This window comes from Mauremys reevesii, linkage group 5, assembly GCF_016161935.1.
Source record: "Mauremys reevesii isolate NIE-2019 linkage group 5, ASM1616193v1, whole genome shotgun sequence".
In the NCBI taxonomy this organism is placed as follows: domain Eukaryota; kingdom Metazoa; phylum Chordata; order Testudines; family Geoemydidae; genus Mauremys; species Mauremys reevesii.
This window is the reverse complement of record NC_052627.1, coordinates 103,729,612-103,749,355: the sequence shown is the minus strand read 5'-3', so window position 1 is coordinate 103,749,355 and position 19,744 is coordinate 103,729,612. Positions and strand designations below refer to the sequence as shown.

The 19,744-nt window shown below is 42.0% G+C and overlaps 1 protein-coding gene across 2 annotated transcripts in view; it reads left to right on the top strand.

The window, feature by feature from the left end:
• STIM2 (stromal interaction molecule 2) overlaps positions 1-19,744 on the top strand; it is a 137,121-nt gene that overhangs the window by 94,774 nt on the left and 22,603 nt on the right. For both annotated transcript variants that reach the window (XR_005599369.1, XM_039541507.1), the window contains exon 3: positions 7,959-8,073. Coding sequence is in view for 1 of the 2 variants with exons in the window: in XM_039541507.1 (XP_039397441.1) it covers positions 7,959-8,073 (115 nt within the window). In the remaining variant the exon portion in view is untranslated. The remainder of the gene's footprint in view (positions 1-7,958; positions 8,074-19,744) is intronic.

The window sequence follows — 19,744 nt, the reverse complement described above, 5'->3', positions numbered from 1 at the left end:
AGATTTTTCAACTTAATTCATACTTGTCTATAAGGCTATAATACTCTAAAGCACACTCATGCTGTGACGAGTGACATTGATGTGAAATGCTGGTGTATTCTTAGTAAATTGAACTGGCTGGGGAGACCAATTTCTGTATTTTTCAATAACTACAGTTTATGGTGACCTTTGTTTTTGACACACATGCATGTAAATTCACTCTTTAATTTTTAAAAGTTTGTGTAAGAATATCCCTATAAACAATTTGTTTTAAAAAGTCTGGCTGTTTAAAAACCATGATCTTTATCGCTATCTCCTTGCTCCTCACCCAGTGGCTTTTTAGTCAACCACACTTTAAAAATAGTTCTCAAAAACCCATCTGTCCTCCTCAATGTGAGGCACAAAAAACCCCCCTCAGCAACAGAACATAGCATCTTAGTATGCCACAATACCAGGAAGCTCTTTACGCCTCATGCAGCTGTCTTTGTCCTCTTTAGATCAACTGTGTTTATATTTTGTGGGTGAAAATTGGAGTAGTACTAAACAAGGCAGAAGCAAACTACAAAACAATAGATAAAAGCAAAGGTTGCTGCAGGCAAGGCAGGGAGAGTAAGTACTGATGTGAAGTCCTTTAACCCTAGGTGAAGAAATAAACAGCTCAAATGGAAAATTGAGGGTTTATCCAAGCAGCCACACCCTTCGCATTAAAGCCAGTTTATTTTCTCTGTAGCATTTACCAAGGGTTACGTTTTTGTCTAACCAACCACAGTATTTTTCTCATGGAAACGGGAGTTGGATTAGAAGATTGTGAAGGGAGGGTTCCACAAGAGGATAGCTGTCCTTAAGTTGTCAAGAAAAGGCAAAAGTTAAACAATCTCTGTCAGCGAGGTTAGTGTAGTTCATGCTGAAGCAACTGACCTCCTGAAGGCAGCTGCCATTAGGTACTTTCTCCATCTGCATGACGCTTTTCTAAAGAACATTTCTTTTATTCCTTAAATATAAAACAGTTGTAGGCTTTTGTGCTTTAAAAATAGAAGCACTTAGTTTTTCCTTTGTTTCATAATATAGCTATGGATTTTGATTTGGGATTAAGCAGTCATCTCTGCCTTGTGTTCCTTCACCTTCCTCAGCATTCTTGGAAGAGGACAAAAGTCCCATTCAAACACCTGTGTGCTTTGGTATCAAGGGAAGTCAGTGCTGCCAGAGAGGAGCATATCTGCTGAAACATGAAAGAATCCAGGCTCTGTTTGATGGGAATCAGTTGGTATCAGTTGAACTCACCTGCAGCCTTGTTGCTCTTTTATAAAAAGACCACCCGGAGTGACAACAGGTGAACTCTTCCAATTAGCCTATGCAGAGAGATTCTGAAAATAGAAATGGATTTGGTCTCCTTTTGGCTTTATATATGTCTCTGTATCTGAACTGTTGCACAGGACAAAAACTTGTGAAGAAGCAGGGCCTCACATGGCCACAAGTTGGGTCAATGATCGAGCAAACTGATGCTGTCTGTTCAGAAGGGGATCATGTCCTCTTGCCCAAGAGGGGGAGCCCAAGTGCCCCATCCTGAGAGACTGACATGTAAGAACATAGGAGAATAAGAACAGTCATGCTGGGTCAGACCAATGGTCCATCTAGGCCAATATCACATCCTCTGACAGATGTTTCAGAGGGAATGAACAGAACAAGGCAGTTATTGAGTGACCCATTCTTTATTGTCCAGTCCCAGTTTCTGATAGTCAGAGGTTTAGGGACACCCAGAGCGTTGAGTTGTATCTTGGCTAATAACCACTGATGGACCTATCCTGTATGAACTTATCTAATTCTTTTTTGAACCCTGTTATACTTTTGGTCTTCACAGCATCCCCAGCAACAAGTTACATAGGTAGACTGCACATTATTTAAAGAAACACTTCCTTTTGTTTGTTTTAAACCTGCTTCCTATTAATTTCATTGGGTGACTCCTAATTCTTGTATTATGTGAAGGGGTAAATAACACTTCCTTATTCACTTTCTCCACAAGATTCATGATTTTATAGACTTCTATCACATCCCCCTCTTTTTTAAACTGAAGTCCCAGGGCTTGGCTACACTTGCAAATTTGCAGCGCTGCAGCAGGGTGTGAAAACACACCCTCTGCAGCGCTGCAAATTGCGGCGCTACAAAGCGCCAGTGTAGTCAAAGCCCCAGCGCTGGGAGCGCGGCTCCCAGCGCTGTCCGTTATTCCCCACAGGGAGCTGGAGTACGGACAGCGCTGGGAGAGTTTTCTCCCAGCGCTGGGGCTTTGACTACACTTAGCGCTTCAAAGCGCTGCCGCGGGAGCGCTGCCGCGGCAGCGCTTTGAAATGCAAGTGTAGCCAAAGCCCCAGTCTTTTTAATCTCCCCTCATATGGAAGCTTTTTCATAAGCCTAATAATTTTTTTTGCCCTTCTCTACACCTTTTCCAATTCTAAGATATTTTTTGACTTGGGGTGACTGTGGGCATGGATTTATATAGTGGCATTGTAATATTTTCTGTCTTACTGTCTATCTTGTTCCTAATGTTCTGCTTTTTTTACTACTGTACATTGAGCAGATGTTTTCAGAGAACTATTCCTCTGACTCCAAAATCTTTCCAGTCATAACAGCTAATTTAGACCCCATCATTTTGTGTGTATAGTTGAGATTATTTTCCAATGTGCATTATTTTGCATTTATCAGTGTTGAATTTTGTCTGCCGTTTCATTGTCCAGTCACCCAGTTTAGTGAGATCCCTTTAACTCTTTGCAGTCAGCTTTGGACTTAAGTACCTTGAGTAATTTAGTGTTGTGTGCAAACCTTGTCACCTCACTGTTCACCCCTTGTTTCAGATCACTTATGAATATGTTGAACGGCACAGGTCCCAGTACAAATCCTTGGGGGGGGGGCTGTTATTTACCTCTCTCCGTTGAGAAAACTTGGCCATTTATTCTACACCTCGTTTCATGTCTTTTAACCAGTTACTGATCCATGAGAGGACCTTACTTTTTATCTCATGATTGTTTATTTTGCTTAAGAGCCTTTGGTGAGGAACCTTGTCTGAAAGTTGGAGTACACTACATTGACTGGATCACTCTTATCCATGACTCCCCCCCCCCCCAAGAGCTCTTATAGATTAGTGAGGCATGATTTCCCTTTACAAAAGCCACATTAACTCTTACTATAGTTTAAGCAATCTCCTGGTACTTAAGTTAGGCTTACCGGCCCACAATAGTCAGATCGACTCTGGAGCCTTTTTTAAAAATTGGTTTCACGTTAGCTATCTGCCAGTCAGCTGGTACAGAAGCTGATTTAAGCCATAGGTTACATGCCACAGTTCTGCAATTTGAGTTCCTTCAGAACTCTCGGATGAATGTCATCTGGTCCTGGTGACTCATTACTGTTTAATTTATCAATTTGTTCCAAAATGTTCTCTATTAACACCTCAATCTGGGACATTTTCTCAGATTTATCACCTAAAAAGAAAGGCTCAGGTGTGGGAATCTCCCTTGTGTGCTGTTCAGTGAAGACCAATGCAAATAATTCATTTAGCTTCTCTGCAATGGCTTTGTCTTCCTTGAGTGGTCTTTTAACACCTTGATCATCCACTGCCCCACTGATGATTTGGTAGGCTACCTGCTTCAGATGTACTTAAAAATTTTTTTTTTCCTGTTTAGTTTCACCCTTGGCTTGCCAGAGTTTATGCTCCTTCCTATTTTTCTCTGTAGGAGTTGAGTTCCAATTTTTAAAGGATGTATTTTGGCCTCTTTTACTTTGTGTAGCCCTGGTGTCATATTTTTGATCCTCTTACTGTTTTTGAATTTTGGGTATATTTGTAGCTTGAATCTCTATTATGGTACTGTTTAAAAGTTTTCCTGCAGCTTGCAGGCATTTCACTCTTGTGACTGTTCTTTTTTTAATTTTTGTGTATTTATCTTCCTCTTTTTTTTGTGTAGTTCCCCGTTTTGAAGTTAAATGCTACTGTGATGTTTCTTTGGTATTCCCCCCCTTGCAAGTGCGTTAAATTTAATTACATTATGGTTGTTGTTGCTGAGCAGTTTGGCTATGTTCAATTCTTAGACCAGATCCTGTGCTCCACTGAGGATTAAATCAAGAATTGCCTCTCACATTGTGGGTTCCAGGACTGGGTGCTCCAGGCATCAGTCATTCATGGTGTGCAGAAATTTTATCTCTGCATCACATCCAAAACGTCTGTTAGTCTATAAGGTGCCACAGGACTCTTTGCTGCGGTCCTGCAGAGGTGACACGTACCCAGTCAAAATAGGGATAGTTGAAATTCCCATACTGTTGTCGTGCTTTTTGCTTTTGTAGGCTCTAGTTTCCCTGAGCATTTCACAGTGATTTCAACATCCTGGTCAGATTGATGGTAGTATATTCTGATAGCTAGACTTATTGAAACATGACATTTATATAATAGAGATTCTATGGTACAGTTTGATTTTTATGATATTCATAGAATATCAGGTTTGGAAGGGACTTTAGGGAGGGTCATCTAGTCTAACCCCCTGCTCAAAGCAGGACCAATCCCCAGATAGATTTTTTTTTCCCCAAATCCCTAAATGGCCCCCTCAAGGATTGAACTCATAACCCTGGGTTTAGCAGGCCAATGTTCAAACTACTGAGCTATTCCCCACTTCTTTCACATACAGTCGCAGTGCTCCACCTGCAAGACCTACTGTCATTCCTACGTATTTTGTATCCCGATATTAGTGTCTCATAGATTATCATCATTCCACTAAGCTTCCGTGATTCCTGTTATATCAATATCCTCATTTAATACCAGGCACTAAAGTTAATCCATCTTAGACTTGTAGCATTTGTATGCAAGCACTAATACAATCTGTCAGTATTTAGTTATCTGCCTTCATGTGATGTTATTGAATGGGACTCTTTTTTTTTTCCCATTTGTCTATTTCTCTTCAGTTTCTGCCTGTATTTGATCAACTTCTATCCCCTCCTCTTTACTAGGATATACAGTATCCCCTTTAATAAATCCTCCCCTAACAGGCGTTCCTGTCTGAACCATGTGCACCTTCACCCCTGTTGGCTTTCCCTCAGTCCTCAGTTTAAAAACCTTTCGTCCACCTTTTTAATTTTACAGTTCAGCAATCTGATTGCTTGTTTAGTTGGAGCCCATCTTTCCTGTGTGGGCTCCTCCTTTCCCTAAACCTTCCCCAGTTCCTAATGAACCTAAATCTTTTCGCCAAACACCATTCTCTCATCTATATTAAAAGGAACCATGGAAGCGTAGGGAAGGGGAAAGTCACCGTGATGCGTGGCAAATGAGGACTATAATAGGAGTGAAAGAATTCCTTCAGGAAACAGTAACTGTTTGGCCAAAAGTGAAGATTGTAGGGACCGAAAGGGCAGATTCTCTGACAGGCCACATAGTGGACCAAAGGATACAGAACTGCTCTGATCAGAGTGAGGGGGACAGCTAAGAGTTGAGACAAAGTTCAGCAAGGCTTTCATTGTTCAGTGTGGAAGAGCCTGAAATGTTTGCTTGTTTCTACAATGAGATATGGCAATTGACCTCAACCCCAGAAGAAAACCTTTCCTTGCATGCAACCTCAGTTATGTCTATGTCTTTGACTCAATTTTTCTTTGTAGGATGTCAGAGCAGGAATTTGCACAGGGAAATTGCTTGCTGGCAATTGCTCCTGTCACAGCCCTCCTTTTCTCCCATTCTACATTGTGTCTTCTTGCAAAGCCCTGCTGCCTTGTAGTTTGTATCTTTCTCCTGATTTCTTTTCTCCCTCCAGAAGTGTTTGGTCTCAGGGTAAAAATGGGCAGACTGGGCCCTTATACAAAGGGCTTAAATGAGAGATTCTTTCCCCATGGCCAGATTAAAGGTACCCTCCCTTGGGTACCTCACTGCGCCACAGCCCTGCTGCCCTGCACTGTGTTATTTCCCTCTTGTCCCCTGCTTGGGGTTTTAGTGGTAGAGTGCCCCCATGAAGAACTGGTCTTATCGTGAAGAAGGGAGGACTCTACCTGCACCCTTGTGCAGAGGACGTACAGCACAAGAGGACTGTGTGGAGTACTCACCACCTCAGTATAGCTTTGAGGTGTCAGGAGTGAGGTTACAGTCTGGGGTTTGCTTTACAGAGATGTGCCATGGTACCAAACAGGCTGACAAACACCACTAAAAATCCTTTAACCTTTTATTAAAGATAAAGAAAAGGAGAAACAGTGTTTGAAATGTCAAGTATAAAGTATCACTTTCATTTTAATAGCATTTCTTGTTCCCATTCCCTTTAGCTGGAGAGAGTTTTCAGAAGTACAACTCCCTTTGTTTGACAGTCCTAGATGGTATAAAAATGATAATAGCTCCTCTCTTGTGGAAAAGAGAAGTTATTTGGGATGGGCTAGAGCTGTTATAGCTGCTGATGTTCAAGTCCGATCCCATTTCACGATAGCTGCTGATTGGGATTCAGCTGGATCTGGTAGACCAGAGGTAGTCAATAGACGGACCGCATGCCAAATCTGGACTGTCATGTGCTTTTGAACAGACCTTGAAATCTTTTAATGTACTTATTATCATTTTTTTAAAATTATTTTCTCTGGATTCTGGACCTTGACTATACCTTGACCAAGAACTGTGGACCTTGACAAAAAATAAGACTACCCTTGTGGTAGGGGTCCCGATTCATCTGGATACCTCTCTCTGGCCAGGGCATCTTTCAGGATCACAGGGAATGAAGGCCCGGGCTCCCAGGATATAGTGGTGGTGACAGCCATGATGGTGAAGTTTGCTTCAGTAGTCTGTCTGTTCTTCCCCATTGTTCTCCCCCCCCCCCCCGAGTCTTTCTTTAAGGATCCATTAAGGGAACGATGGTTGGAATAGCCCGTCTCTGCATTGTTTTTGCACCAATTAGATCCAATATCCAACACAGCAATTTTGGCTCATTAATTTCAGATTTCATATCATCTGTTTTTACCAAGCATGATTTTAACATAATCCTTGAATCATATTAACTTGGCTCTCCATGTTTTGACTAATTTAGTTTTTCTGTCTCTCTTTCATACATGTTCCCACCAGCGTTTATTATCGATTATTGTAATGTTTTATGAACTTTCATATGCTTAGGGTAAACTTGTAGGCCAAATTATCACAACAGCCCTCACCTTAATTTTTCTTGGTTGTACATGTCTGGTAAATGTTTTTAGTACCTAATTACTAGTGACTTTGAAGTATTAAACGAAATGACTGTGGTACACATAAATGAGCAATATACACTGATAGATAGGATCCCACTTTTAAACAATTTTTATGTGCTTATTAACATTCACGTTAGGATTTTGCCAAAGGCTTCCCGTACATTATTGCCAATTGTAAGTTTACTATGTACTATTTATGTGTGTGGAATATAACCATTCTCTTGATCATGCATCACAATAAAATAAACCCACGGCTGAAGATGAATTGTATGTTAACGACTAGATTTAATGAGGCAGAATGTGATCTTTTGGTGTCTAGTCATAAGACTTTGAGAGGTGGGAGAAAGCTAACTATTAGTTTCATTTAACTGATATAATGGGATTTAAGATGGACAAATAACTGCTGGTTTATAAAGCACTGGCACACTTTCAAACCCTATCATGTGGGCTTGCCTTCAGACAGGTGAATGTCCATAGAATATAAAAGCATGAGAGACAACTTGTTTGGGATGTTTGTGGTGACTAGCTGTTAATCTTTGGAGTATGTTAACCACACACTTCAATTTGACTAATAGCCTCACAAGTGCAACATTGTTTTCCCAGGGTTTATTACATTCCAATTCAAAATTTATAAGAATGTTGAATTAATTATGTAGGTTGACTACTTTAGAAGCTTAACTAAATAATGCCATTTGTACAGGGCAGATGCAAAAAGCATGTCTACTGATCTACTTCCAGTTTCCCTGTTAAGAACTAGGCTTGTTTACTGTTAAAATTTAATCAAACTGTCTTTTCTTCCTCAGTTTATCAGAGAAGACATGAAATATAAAGATGCTTCCAATAAACGCAGCCATCTGCACAGAGAAGACAAACATATCACCATTGAGGATCTGTGGAAACGCTGGAAAACCTCTGAAGGTAGGAGTCAGGAAATATACCATTTCCAGATCCATGTCATGGTTTTTTTAGGTGGCACAGTACTAAATCCAGGCTTGCTTGAAGTAAAGATGATATTGAGATAAATGTGGTTGCAACTTTTGGCATTAAATGACATATAGTTAGGGCCTTACCAAATTCATGGTCCATTTTGTTCAATTTCACAATCATGGGATTTAAATCTGAAATTTTAGTGTTGTAACTGTAGGAGTCCTGACCCAAAAAGGAGTCATGGGGCGTTGGCAAGTTTATTGTAAGGGGGGGTTTGCGGTATTGCTACCTTTGCAACTTCACTGCTGCTAGCGGTGGCAGTCAGAGCTGCCTTCAGATCTGGGCAGCTGGAAAGTGGTGGCTGCTGGCCAGGAGCCCAGCTCTGAAGGCAGAGCCGCCACCAGCAGCAGCACAGAAGAAAGGGTAGCAAGATATGGTATTGCCACCCTTACTGGAACAGAGATGGGTTTAACATTTCAGCCAACTACTGAATGGACCATCCTCAATTAGAACAAGTGCTATTAATCAGAGACCTCAAACACCTATTTAGCACCACCTTGACTCACCACCCTCACTTGAAGAAATAGAAAAGACAATCACTTTGAGCTCAGGAAAGTCCTTGGGCAGAGATGGAATACTGGCAGAAATATATAAATCTGCAGGTCCAAAAAGTGGTGGTACCACTCCAGAAGATGCTTACTAACATCTGGGACAGTGAAAAAATGCCACAAGACTTCAGAGATGCCACAATTATTCCTTTATTTAAAAATAAAGGCAGCAAAATGGTCTGTGATAACTACCATGGGATATCTCTCCTATTTGTCACTGGAAAAATCTTTGCTCGTGTCCTTTTGAACCGACTGATTTCATCTGTTTCAGAAGCCAATCTACTTGAGACTCAGTGCGTATTCAGACCTGGTTGTAGCACCATAGACATGATTTTCAGTATCAGGCAAATACAGGAAAAATATATCAAACAAAACATGAATCTGTTCGGTGTTTTCATCTATCTGACAAAAGCATTTGATACAATCAGTAGAAAAGGATTATGGATGATCCTCAGCAAACTTGGTTGCCCACCAAAACTGGTAAAGATCATTCGTTTATTTCATGAGGGGATGCAAGGTCAGGTACTTTTTAACGGAGATCTCACTGATTTCTTTCCCATTTCAAATGGAGTCAAACAAGGATGTGTCCTTGCCCCTGTGCTGTACAACCTCTTCGTCACCCAAGTTCTCAACCATGCTACAGATGGGCTCAACAGAGGCATGTACGTGAGTAATCTGGATTCAGAGCAGGATAGGGAATTGAAACCACTTTAGTGGCACTGATGGATGATCTCCTCCTGCCAGTGAATAGAGGGCAGACATTCATTCTCATCTTCCTGGACTCCTTGCAGCTTTCACCTGAGAGAAATGGCAACAGTCCAGGGTAATGTGCTAAAAGGGTATGAGCCCCTCCTAGAGGGACACATCCAATTCCCAAGGATGGGAAACTGCACCTCTACCTCAAGCCCCCCTCACCTGTAGAATCCCACAAGGATAAATTTTTTCACCAGTCCTATTCAACATCTACATGCAACTACTAGAGGAAGTGATTAGACATGAATTCAAGTGCCGGCATACGCAGATGAGACAAGGCTCTACTTATCCTTCACCACACCACTACTACTAAGATAGCCCAATGCCTGCACGAGACCAGCTCATGGATGAACAGCAGCTGGCTGAAGCTGAACCAGAATAAGAGAGATAATGATGGTGGGCAAAGCATTTTAAGTAATTTGCCACCATTATATGATCTCCTTTGGTTGAAGGTACCATTCATGTCTGATCAATCTGGTCAGTGGTTTAGGAGTAGCCTTGGATTCCTTGTTGATACAAAGCTCTCACATAGCAATGTTCGCAAGTAACACGCCATCAGCTCTGATTGGCTTGCACTTAGGAAATTCCCAAGTAGTACAGAATACTCAAGTGTGTCTCTTCAGCAGTGTGGGCTACTGCGAGCACGTCAGATCTGTCCTCCTCTCTCTACACTGGCTTCCCATAGGATATTGAATCAAGTTTAAGGTCTCAGTCTTTATCTTCAAGGCTCTCCATTGCCTGGGCCCGGGATACCTAAAGCCCTGGGATGAAGACCATGGTTGACAACTTTGTTCCTCTGACCCTAGGGAATTCTCTACAATAAGGGTAAATCTCATCTGTGCAGGACAGAGAACTTTCTTGGGGGCTGGTTTGAGACTGTGAAATGACATTACTTACTTTGGCTGGCTTCATTATGAACTTGCTCAGGAATTTGAAATTTGACATTGGCCAGTAGTAGGCTTGAGCTGATTTATCTGTTTAGTGCAATTGCTGTGTGAATAAGTCTTACCCTCTTTGTCAGCTTTTTTTTTCCTAGTTGATTCAAGCTGCTGTTGTGTGAGGTCATTGTCATGGAAGAAGAGATCTCTTAGGTAGCTAGCTCCAGTACCAAGCAGGTCTCTGAAAATCAGTACAGCAGCCTTGAACTAGACCCTGCTTAATGGGGAGCCAAGTGCAGTGAGTAATGAATCAGGGTGATATGTTTCTGGTAATATGTGCTGGTGAGCAGGCAACCTGTTGCATTATGTAACGGTTGTTGTTCCCTCAGGGCACTGGGCTTCATTCCTAACTATAAGAAATTGCAGCAGTTCTTCTCTCCTTTCTTGATACACAAAGATTACGTCAAGTCTGGCAATATTAGTAGTAGAGCTTTTTTTTAGAGGTTAAATAGGAGGGCTGGTTATATGTCATGATTTGTGATAGGCTGCCTTGCTTTGGACTGGCATTGCACAGCAAATGTTCTTGCGGCAAGTGGAAATAAACGACATACCAGAGAGAGATGCTTTGGTTGCCTTTCACATTCTTGATCGATGCCGGTCTTGGGTTTTAAATATCCAGACAGTGGAAATGCACACAAGCCAAACATTGCTAAGGATGCATTACATGACACTGAATTCCATTCCAGATAGAACTAATACAATATTTCAAACACCATTCTTGGGAAGAGGAAACTGAACTATCTTTTGTAATATTAAGCCATTGAATATATGAAATATCAGGGTCACTTAAACTAAATTGTTACTCCATTCAGCTCCCTTTTCTGTCATTTTCTTTGCTCTTGGTCAGAGCCATCCCTAGAGTATGGCAAATTGGGGCAACCACCCTGGGCTCCGTGCTTTGGGGGACCCTGCGCTTTGTGAGGAGGCGGGTGGGGAGGTGAGGCGATGGGTGTGGGGGGGCAAAGAGAAGCCTCCTCTCTCCCCAGTGCCTCCTGCCCATCGGTAGGCCCCACTGATCAGCACCTCCCCCTCCCTCCCAGCACCTACCACCGATCAGCTGTTTTGCTGCATCTAGAGGCACTGTGGGGGAGAGGAGAGGAGCAAGGGCTCAGTGCGATCGGGGGAGGGGGTGGAACCAGGTGGGGAAGAGGTGGGGCAGGGGTGGGGCCTTGGGGGAAGGGGTGGAATGGGGGTGGGGCCTGGGCAGAGCCAGGGGGAGCACTCCCCAGCAGATAGAAACTTGGCACCTATGTCCCGGCCCCCCCCCACACCCCGCCCTAGGGATGGCCCTGCTCTTGGTATTAGAACATATGCTAGTAGCAGCAACATGTCCTGTACTGGTGCTCTCGATGGCAGTGCTTGCTAAATGAAAACATGCTCTATAAATTCTACTGAAAGTCCTGTGACGTACATGGCTTATATCAGATAAAGTTCATGTTTCTCTGGTATTCTGCCCAGAGTTTCAGGGAGACATGGGTGGACAGATTTTTATGGCTTCACATGGTTCTGGTGTCATTCTCCTTTTGCTACATACTAACACCATCTGGTTTAGTGTCTTGCCCCAGAAAGAAATGGGGGAGAAGGTAAATTCCATGAACCCCGAATAAATAGCTAATGTGACCATAAGAGAAACTTCTTCTAGGCTATGCAAGGGTATCTATAGTAGATAGACTATATAGGAGAACAGTCTGCAATATGATAAAATTGAATTATTTTCCTACACTTAGAATAGGAAACAACTGAATAACTTCAGCTTCTGTGGAGTGGTAACTGGCTGTAAGGGCTGACACTATAATAGCAGCCCCTGTAGTATTATGGCAGGTGATGCAGACCGAGGTGAATTTCAGCCAGCATTCACTGTTTGGTTTTCAGTACAGAACTGGATAAGTGCTGTGTGTGTCACTTCTTTTACCCTCTCATGCTCCGATGTACTTGGCCCTCTGTGCTGGGTGAAAACTGTAATTTACAGGAACAGTTTAGAGTGCAGTATGAGGTGCAAGAATGAGCTTGTGTACTCAGCAGCATGTTGACTTGTGTTTCAGCGATGGCGTCACTAGGGCAGTAAGCTTTTTCTCTTATTAATAAATGTTCTCTATCCAATCATGTTCAGTTATATGAACCTGATCTTGTGTGTGTGCCACACAACATATGTCATCTTTGGAGGTATAGCTTGAGGCTCTTCAAGGAAAGGGGTGTTGCCCCAACTGGAAAATCTGTTCTTTACAGCCTGAGCTTGGAATTTTACTGAAGTAGGATTAGTTGTCATGAGTGTCAAACAGGTAATCCCTGCAAAGTCTCCAACAGATTCCACAGAAAATTAATTTTGTGGTAAATAGAGCCCTCAGGGTTTTACTGATTAATAAGCTCCTGTTGTGCAACTTACTTTGTGACTTGCCTTAAGTTGCTTGGCATGATGGATAACTCTATAACCTGATTTGGTTTTTGTTGCAGTTTCTGTTTTGTGTCAGACATGCTTCAGAATTCTAAAGGTTGTGAAAGGAATTAGACTTTATCCAGGTCATCCAAGGAATGTAAACTCCATGAACCCCTAATAAATGGCTTATGTGTGACTATAAGGCAGACTTCTTCTAGACCGTACAAGGTTGATCTATAGTAGATAGACTATATAGGAAATGAATTATGTTGTTTTTTTCCTCATTACATAGAATCATAGAATATCAGGGTTGGAAGGGACCTCAGGAAGTCATCTAGTCCAACCCCCTGCTCAAAGCAGGACCCATCCCCAAAGGACTATGACTTGTTTTCAAAGTTAACCAATGCAGTGGTCAAAATTTCCACTTTCTAGTGTTTTACTCAGAAAGAGAATTCTCTTATTTCATAGGGTTAAAGAAATTATGATTGAAAGAGAGGCCTGCTAACACATTTTAAAAGGTTTTAAACCTGTCTGTGCTAAGTGCTAACATACTTCAAAACTCCACTTAAAATATAATACCTAGCACATTTTTTAAATAAAAAATGAATCTTTTTCCTCATCTAGACAAGGCCTATGAGTGCCTGGAGGGTTGAGACGCTAGCAGTCTTTTCTTGTAAGTCTTTCTCCTTCGTCCTAAATAAAAACAAGGCCCATTTCCCACTCTGTAAAAAGTAAGAAAAAAATAATCCAAGCCAGCGTGCTTGACTTTTTTTTAGTTCATTATAACCTCAGTTTTCTGTCTTTTCACTATATTCATTCTTCTCCCTTTTCTAAAAGCTGAGTTGTCCATGTCAATTTATGCTGACTAAATGTCTTATTTCCCCATCTCTTATTTCATATGTTCCATGCATGTTTTTTTACCTTATTTCCGCCTAAGTTTTTTTTGTTCCTAGTTTTCTATTTGGAAATTGGTCTTAACTTTGAAACTCCAAATGTTAAAAATTGTCAGTCAGCTTAATAATTTTGAAAACTTCTGTCCATCAGAAAACGAGACTGCCAGATGAATAACCTGACTTTTTAAATTTTCCTCTGTTTAAATTGTTCAAATGTAGCATCTTTATTACTGCACTCTCTTCAGGTAGTATTTTCCTTTGCACTATATGTTGACCAGTACTGTATGCTGTGTTTCATAGATCGTTCTTCAGTTCTTGACTTTGGTAGCAAGGTAATTTTTCCCCTCTCTGTAAACTGGTTTTCTCTTGATCATGTTCTCCACTCTGGACTGACTTGTTGTTTACTGCTTGTTACGATAAGTAGGCAAACAGCTGTTGAAGCTTTTCCTTCCTAGTAAGAGGAGCTGCTTTAGGTTTCAGTAGGGAATACTAGGCAGTTTTTCCCTTAGCTAACTTAAAATTATTTATGAACTGAAACAAGAGAAGTTGCGGAACATGTCAGTGATGTACCCAAAAGTTTAAAAAGCCACAGGAGATTCAGGCTTTCAGATTGTTTTATATGAACAACAATTATTTATAGGTAGGGACTACAATTTATAGGTATATGTACTTTCTCTGCTCACCGGGTCCTCTGATTTGGATGTATAGATTATATGTAGCAACAGTCGGGGCTGTGGAGTGGGAAGATTTGAATGAGTGGACTTCTGTGCCTAGAACCTTGCATTTAAAGCTGCATCTGCCAAGCCAGATTGTCTAATCTGTGGTGCATATAGAAAGTGTGTAGTGACCTCTGTGTGGCAGTCCCTACTGATCTCTGAAGTGCCGACACTTGTAGACCCAGATGTGGCTAGGGCCCTTTCAGATTGGGGTTGGCACTAATGTGGGCAAACTAATTTCATAAAATGCATTTTGAGACCCACCAGGGTGATGAAAAGATCTAGAAGTCTTTTCTCACTTTAGAGTCCTTCCTAACAGGCAGAGAGAGCTTGGAGTTCCTGATTTAATGACAAGGGGGCTACTGTCAGGGATATTTTTCAGTAAAGCACCGCTTAACAGAAATTGCTTTCCTCCCCTTGGATCAACAAGATATTTGTCTGATCTGCAGGCCTAACTCAATTTCTAAGTGGAATTTATTACTGAGATAATTTTTGAAGCGAGAAGAATTCATAATGTATTGATTTATTTGTAAGATTTGTTATTAATCTACTTATCCTCAGAGCAGTGGTTCTTAACCGGGGTCCAGGGCCTCCTGGGGTGGAGGGGTGCCGTGAGCAGGTTTCAGGGAGTCCACCCATCAGGACCAACACTTGACTTGCTGGGGCCCAGGGCAGAAAGCCAAAGCCCCACCGAATGGGGCTGAAGCCCAGGGCTCTGAGCCCCGCCACCTGCAGCTGAAGCCAAAGCCTGAGCAATGTAACTTTGCAGGGGCTCCTTTGGCATGGGGCCCCAGCACTTGCCCTGCTTGCTCCCCCTAATGCAAGCCCTGGATTTTGTATGCAGAAAACCAGTTATTTTGGCTCAGGTGGGCCATGGAGTTTTCATAACATGTTGGGGGGCCTCAAAATAAAAGGTTGAGAATCCCTGCTCAGAGCATTAGATTAGTGAATTTTTTGAAAATGTACATAAGCATTTGTTTCCTGAAATGTAACAAGAAAAATGTAACCCAGTTAGCATTGGGAAGGGTGTACTGGTAGCCCAAGCTCCATACAGTATGTAGGGTGGAGTTAAAATTGCCGCAAGGACCCACTGAAAATACCCCATCCACCACCAAAGCCAACTTTCAAAGGTTTTCCTCCACTCCAACAAAAAAAAAAGAAAAAAGAAAAAGTGCCTGGGAGATAACTAAAGACAAATGACTACCACAGTGGGGTCTTCATCTCTGACAGTAACCTAAATTTGCGCTAGTTCAAAGCAAGAGGAAGGGTGAATTCCGAAGAGTAGGGCAACCACAAACAAAGCCCACTCAGCAGTCCCCTCCATTTTAAAGATGAGAAAGCTCTGTCATAAGCCCCTCTGCTGATCCCCGTGGTGGCAGTCTCACACTGCAAGAATGGTGATCTCTCAAATGGGCAGCTCCCAAACCATGTAGGGCTTTCAATGTCTGGAACAGCCCTCCCCCCCTCATATTTCTCCTGGGGACCCAGAGGCAGAAAATACAGACTAATGAACGCTGATGTCATGTGCTAACAGGGGTAGGTATGTTCTGTTCCAGCTTGGATTTTTTTTCAGATGGACATTGGTGGGTGGCCAAATCCGAGTCCTCCAAACGTCCCTCTGGAGTGCCGAGCCTCTGGTCCATTGAACACTGATCCCTACTCCCGAGGGGATAGTACACACTAGCTTACTAGATTCAGCTCAAGATTACCACTCTGTTTAACACACAGCACTTAGATTTGTAGTGAAAACAAGAATAAGTTTACTGTCATTTGAAATCTGTTCTTTGATAAGTAAGCAAGCATATTGGAAATGGTTATATAAAAAACAAAATTATCACATGCTTTCTAGAGCAGTCATTTTCAACCTGTGGTCCGTGGATCCCTGGACGGTCTGCAGACTACCTAAGATTTTCCAAAGGGGTCTGCACCTTTATTTGAATATTTTTAGGGGCCCACAAATGAAAATAGGTTGAAAACCACTATTCTAGAGCCTAAACTTAACTCACAAGACACTTCCCTGTCTTGTACAGGATTGCTGACCCCAAGTTCTTAGCCACCCTGGTTGAAAACATTGGGAAAAGCTCCTCCTTTCATAAGATCAAGCCCACTGGCAGTTTGTCTTCCCAAACTGAAGAATCCCCAGTGTACCCCCATACCCGCAAAGATTCATTGTCTTTATTTTTAAATAGAATGGCTCTTGCTGGTTTTGTTTTTTCTGGTAGCACTCTCAAAATTTCTTTATTAGCATGTGACTCAATATGCAAATAGTAAGATACGCAATGGTCACGGATGGCTAAATGTCTCCCACCTTCTGTCTGGAGAAGTCTTTCTCAATGCTCGCTGCCTCTGACTTGCCTTTAGCTACAAGGCTTTAAGAACATAATTTTCAGTGTACGTACATAACTCCTACATATTATGTGCATATATATTTTTGAAATAATTATGATGACCATTGTGACACAGGCTTTCATAGACACCTTACATGACCACTTTTGGATTTCAGGGATCACTGAAATCTTATGTCCCCTGTGCCCTCTGCCAGTGGGCATCATGAGATTCTTGGGTCACACCCTTATCTGTGAGTGAGGAAGTACCAAGGCAGAAGTGCCCTGTGCTGAATTTTCTTCAGCTGCATTCAGGACTTTAGCCATGGGAGCATCCCAGCTGATGATTCCATGACTGGGTGTAGGAGGATGGGGCATGACAGTGGTCTGTGAAGTAGCTGGGTTCCAGGATATAGATGGTATCCGATATCTTAAGGTGAACTTCTAATCTGAGTGACTGTTTAAAAATGGATGTTCGTTGACTCATTGATTGGCATATCATAATATGTTCAGTTTACAGATATGAGATTTTTTTTCCTAACTGCTAGCCCTGTAAACTCAAACTGGGCTCTGAAAGTCATGCTTGGTGCTTTCCATCTGGCACCCACTCACTGTTTTGCAGGCCACATTATACTCAGCTATAATGGTACAAGCCCACAAAAGACCATGGGGTTGCACAGGTGCCTTCAGTGGATGATTCGGCCTGCCGAGCCTTCCTTTCTGGTAGTGATGGGTGAGATGGGAAGAATTCTGACTCTGAGCCCATGCTGAACTTGTGGGGATGGCATTTAAGAAACAATCTCTTCACTTGCAAATTTGATCGGAAGTCAGTTGGACACAATGAATATTAAACCACACAATGCCATGTTACAAAGGCACTTTTCAGGGTCAAACAGTTTTATACCCTGTATCAGAGGGGTAGCCGTGTTAGTCTGGATCTGTAAAAGCAGCAAAGAATCCTGTGGCACCTTATAGACTAACTGACGTTTTGCAGCATGAGCTTTCGTGGGTGAATACCCACTTCTTCGGATGCAAGCCAAAGAAGTGGGTATTCACCCACGAAAGCTCATGCTGCAAAACGTCAGTTAGTCTATAAGGTGCCACAGGATTCTTTGCTGCTTTTATACCCTGAAATATTTTAGCAGCCAGTGCAGAGTACGGAGTGCTGCTATTAATGGTCAGAGCAATCTGCCCACTTATGATTTGATAAAGTCTTAAACTGATTGAGTTTGGCTCGCAGTCTCAGAAGTATTTCAGAAAATGCATGCTTTTTTAAACTTGTTTAAAGCTTTTAAAGATTATATTTTTTTGAAATCTTCAAGATCGCAAGGCTAGCAAGGACAAGAAAATAACCACACCCGTGATACAGCAGAGATGATGTAACTATCAGGACAGATCTGCATTGGGAAATTTCTTTGTTTTCTGGCAAAGATGCAGCAGCTCCAGTACTACCAATAGTGTAAGTGCTGCTTAGATGACACAGAGGTAAAAAGTGTCTGCTCTTGGTTTACACAAGTGGTTATGCTATTGGTGGTACTTGTACAGCTACCTGCGCTATTGCTGGGAAATGGGTCACAGATTTCCTAATCGAGTAGAACCCTCCCTGTAAGTGAACCTGCCCTACAGTGAGATTTCCCTGCTTGATTTCCTACAAAAGGAACATCACTCCATGTTGGGTGTTAATATCAATAGTTACCTTGACTGTCAGTAACTGTTATGTATATCTCATTTGTTACATAGTAATGATTTTTGGCCATTCATTAGGACTGAAAAGGAGAGCAGATTTGAGAGTATGTGAGACCCATCATATGAAGTTACTGTTGAGCCTTTTAGATATGTTACGGTTTGGTTGGTCCAGGCTATGAATGGAAAAAGCATACTGGAATATATATAAATGATAGAACTCCCAGAAGTTCAAAGATGTTTTGGAATGTGTATGAGGGGCCCTTCAAATTTGATCTGTATTTATCTGGATCCAGTTATCTTACATCTAATCAAAATGTTCTTGACCTTTATCTTCTGATAAGGGTTCGACTGGAGTATTGTGCCTGGCTCTGAGTGCCACACTTCATGAAAGATGTGGATAAATTGGAGAAAGTCCAGAGGAGAGCCACAAAAATGATTAATGATCTAGAAAACATGACCTATTAGGGAAGACTGAAAAAGAAGGGTTTGCTTAGTCTGGAGAAAAGATGGAAGGGAACATAATAAGCAGGATCGTCGCTAGGAGAGGTGCGAGGCCCGGGGTGGAAGTGACGAATCCATCCGTCACTTCTGAGACCGACCTGTCACTTCCAGGACTGACCACGCCAGCCAATCACACCGGCCCGCGGGGTCCCCCAAAGCACGGGGCTCAGAGCAGCCGCCCTGATTCGTGGTACCCAAGGGACGGTTCTGATAAGTTTTGCAAGTGCATAAAAGGTTGTTACACAGAAGAGGGTGAAAAATTGTTTTAATCTCTATGGATAGAACAAGAATCAATGGGCTTAAATTGCAGCAAGGGAGGGTTAGCTTGGAAATTAAGAAAAACTTCCTAATTGTCAGGGTAGTTAAGCACTGGAACAAATTGCTTCAGGAGGATATGGAATGTCTGTCACTGGAGGCTTTTGAGAACAGGTTGGGCAAATACCTGTCAGGAATGGTCTAGTTATTACTTACTCCTGCATAGTGTGCAGGGGACTTGACTAGATGACCTACAGAGGTCCCTTCCAGTCCCACACTTCTATTAGTCACAAATTGTTGCATTCTTCAAAAATACATTAAAATGCTATTTCTCTGGATCAGAGTTCAGGCCATTCAGATGAGATTTGTAGATAATACAATATTTTTAAAATGTCTTCATGTTCCATCAAGCATTCCCACAGGAAACAGCTCCTACACCTCTTACAGTTCATTGTCCTTATCGAGTGGTGATGTATCCTGAAGGTCGTCTTATTTTTAATCATAAGATCAAAGAACTTGTTTTTTTTTTTTGGGCAGCTCTTCCTGTGTTTGACTCTGGTGCATAGAATAGGGTTTACTAGAGATTTCTGTAAATTGAGATTCTTCCAGTTATC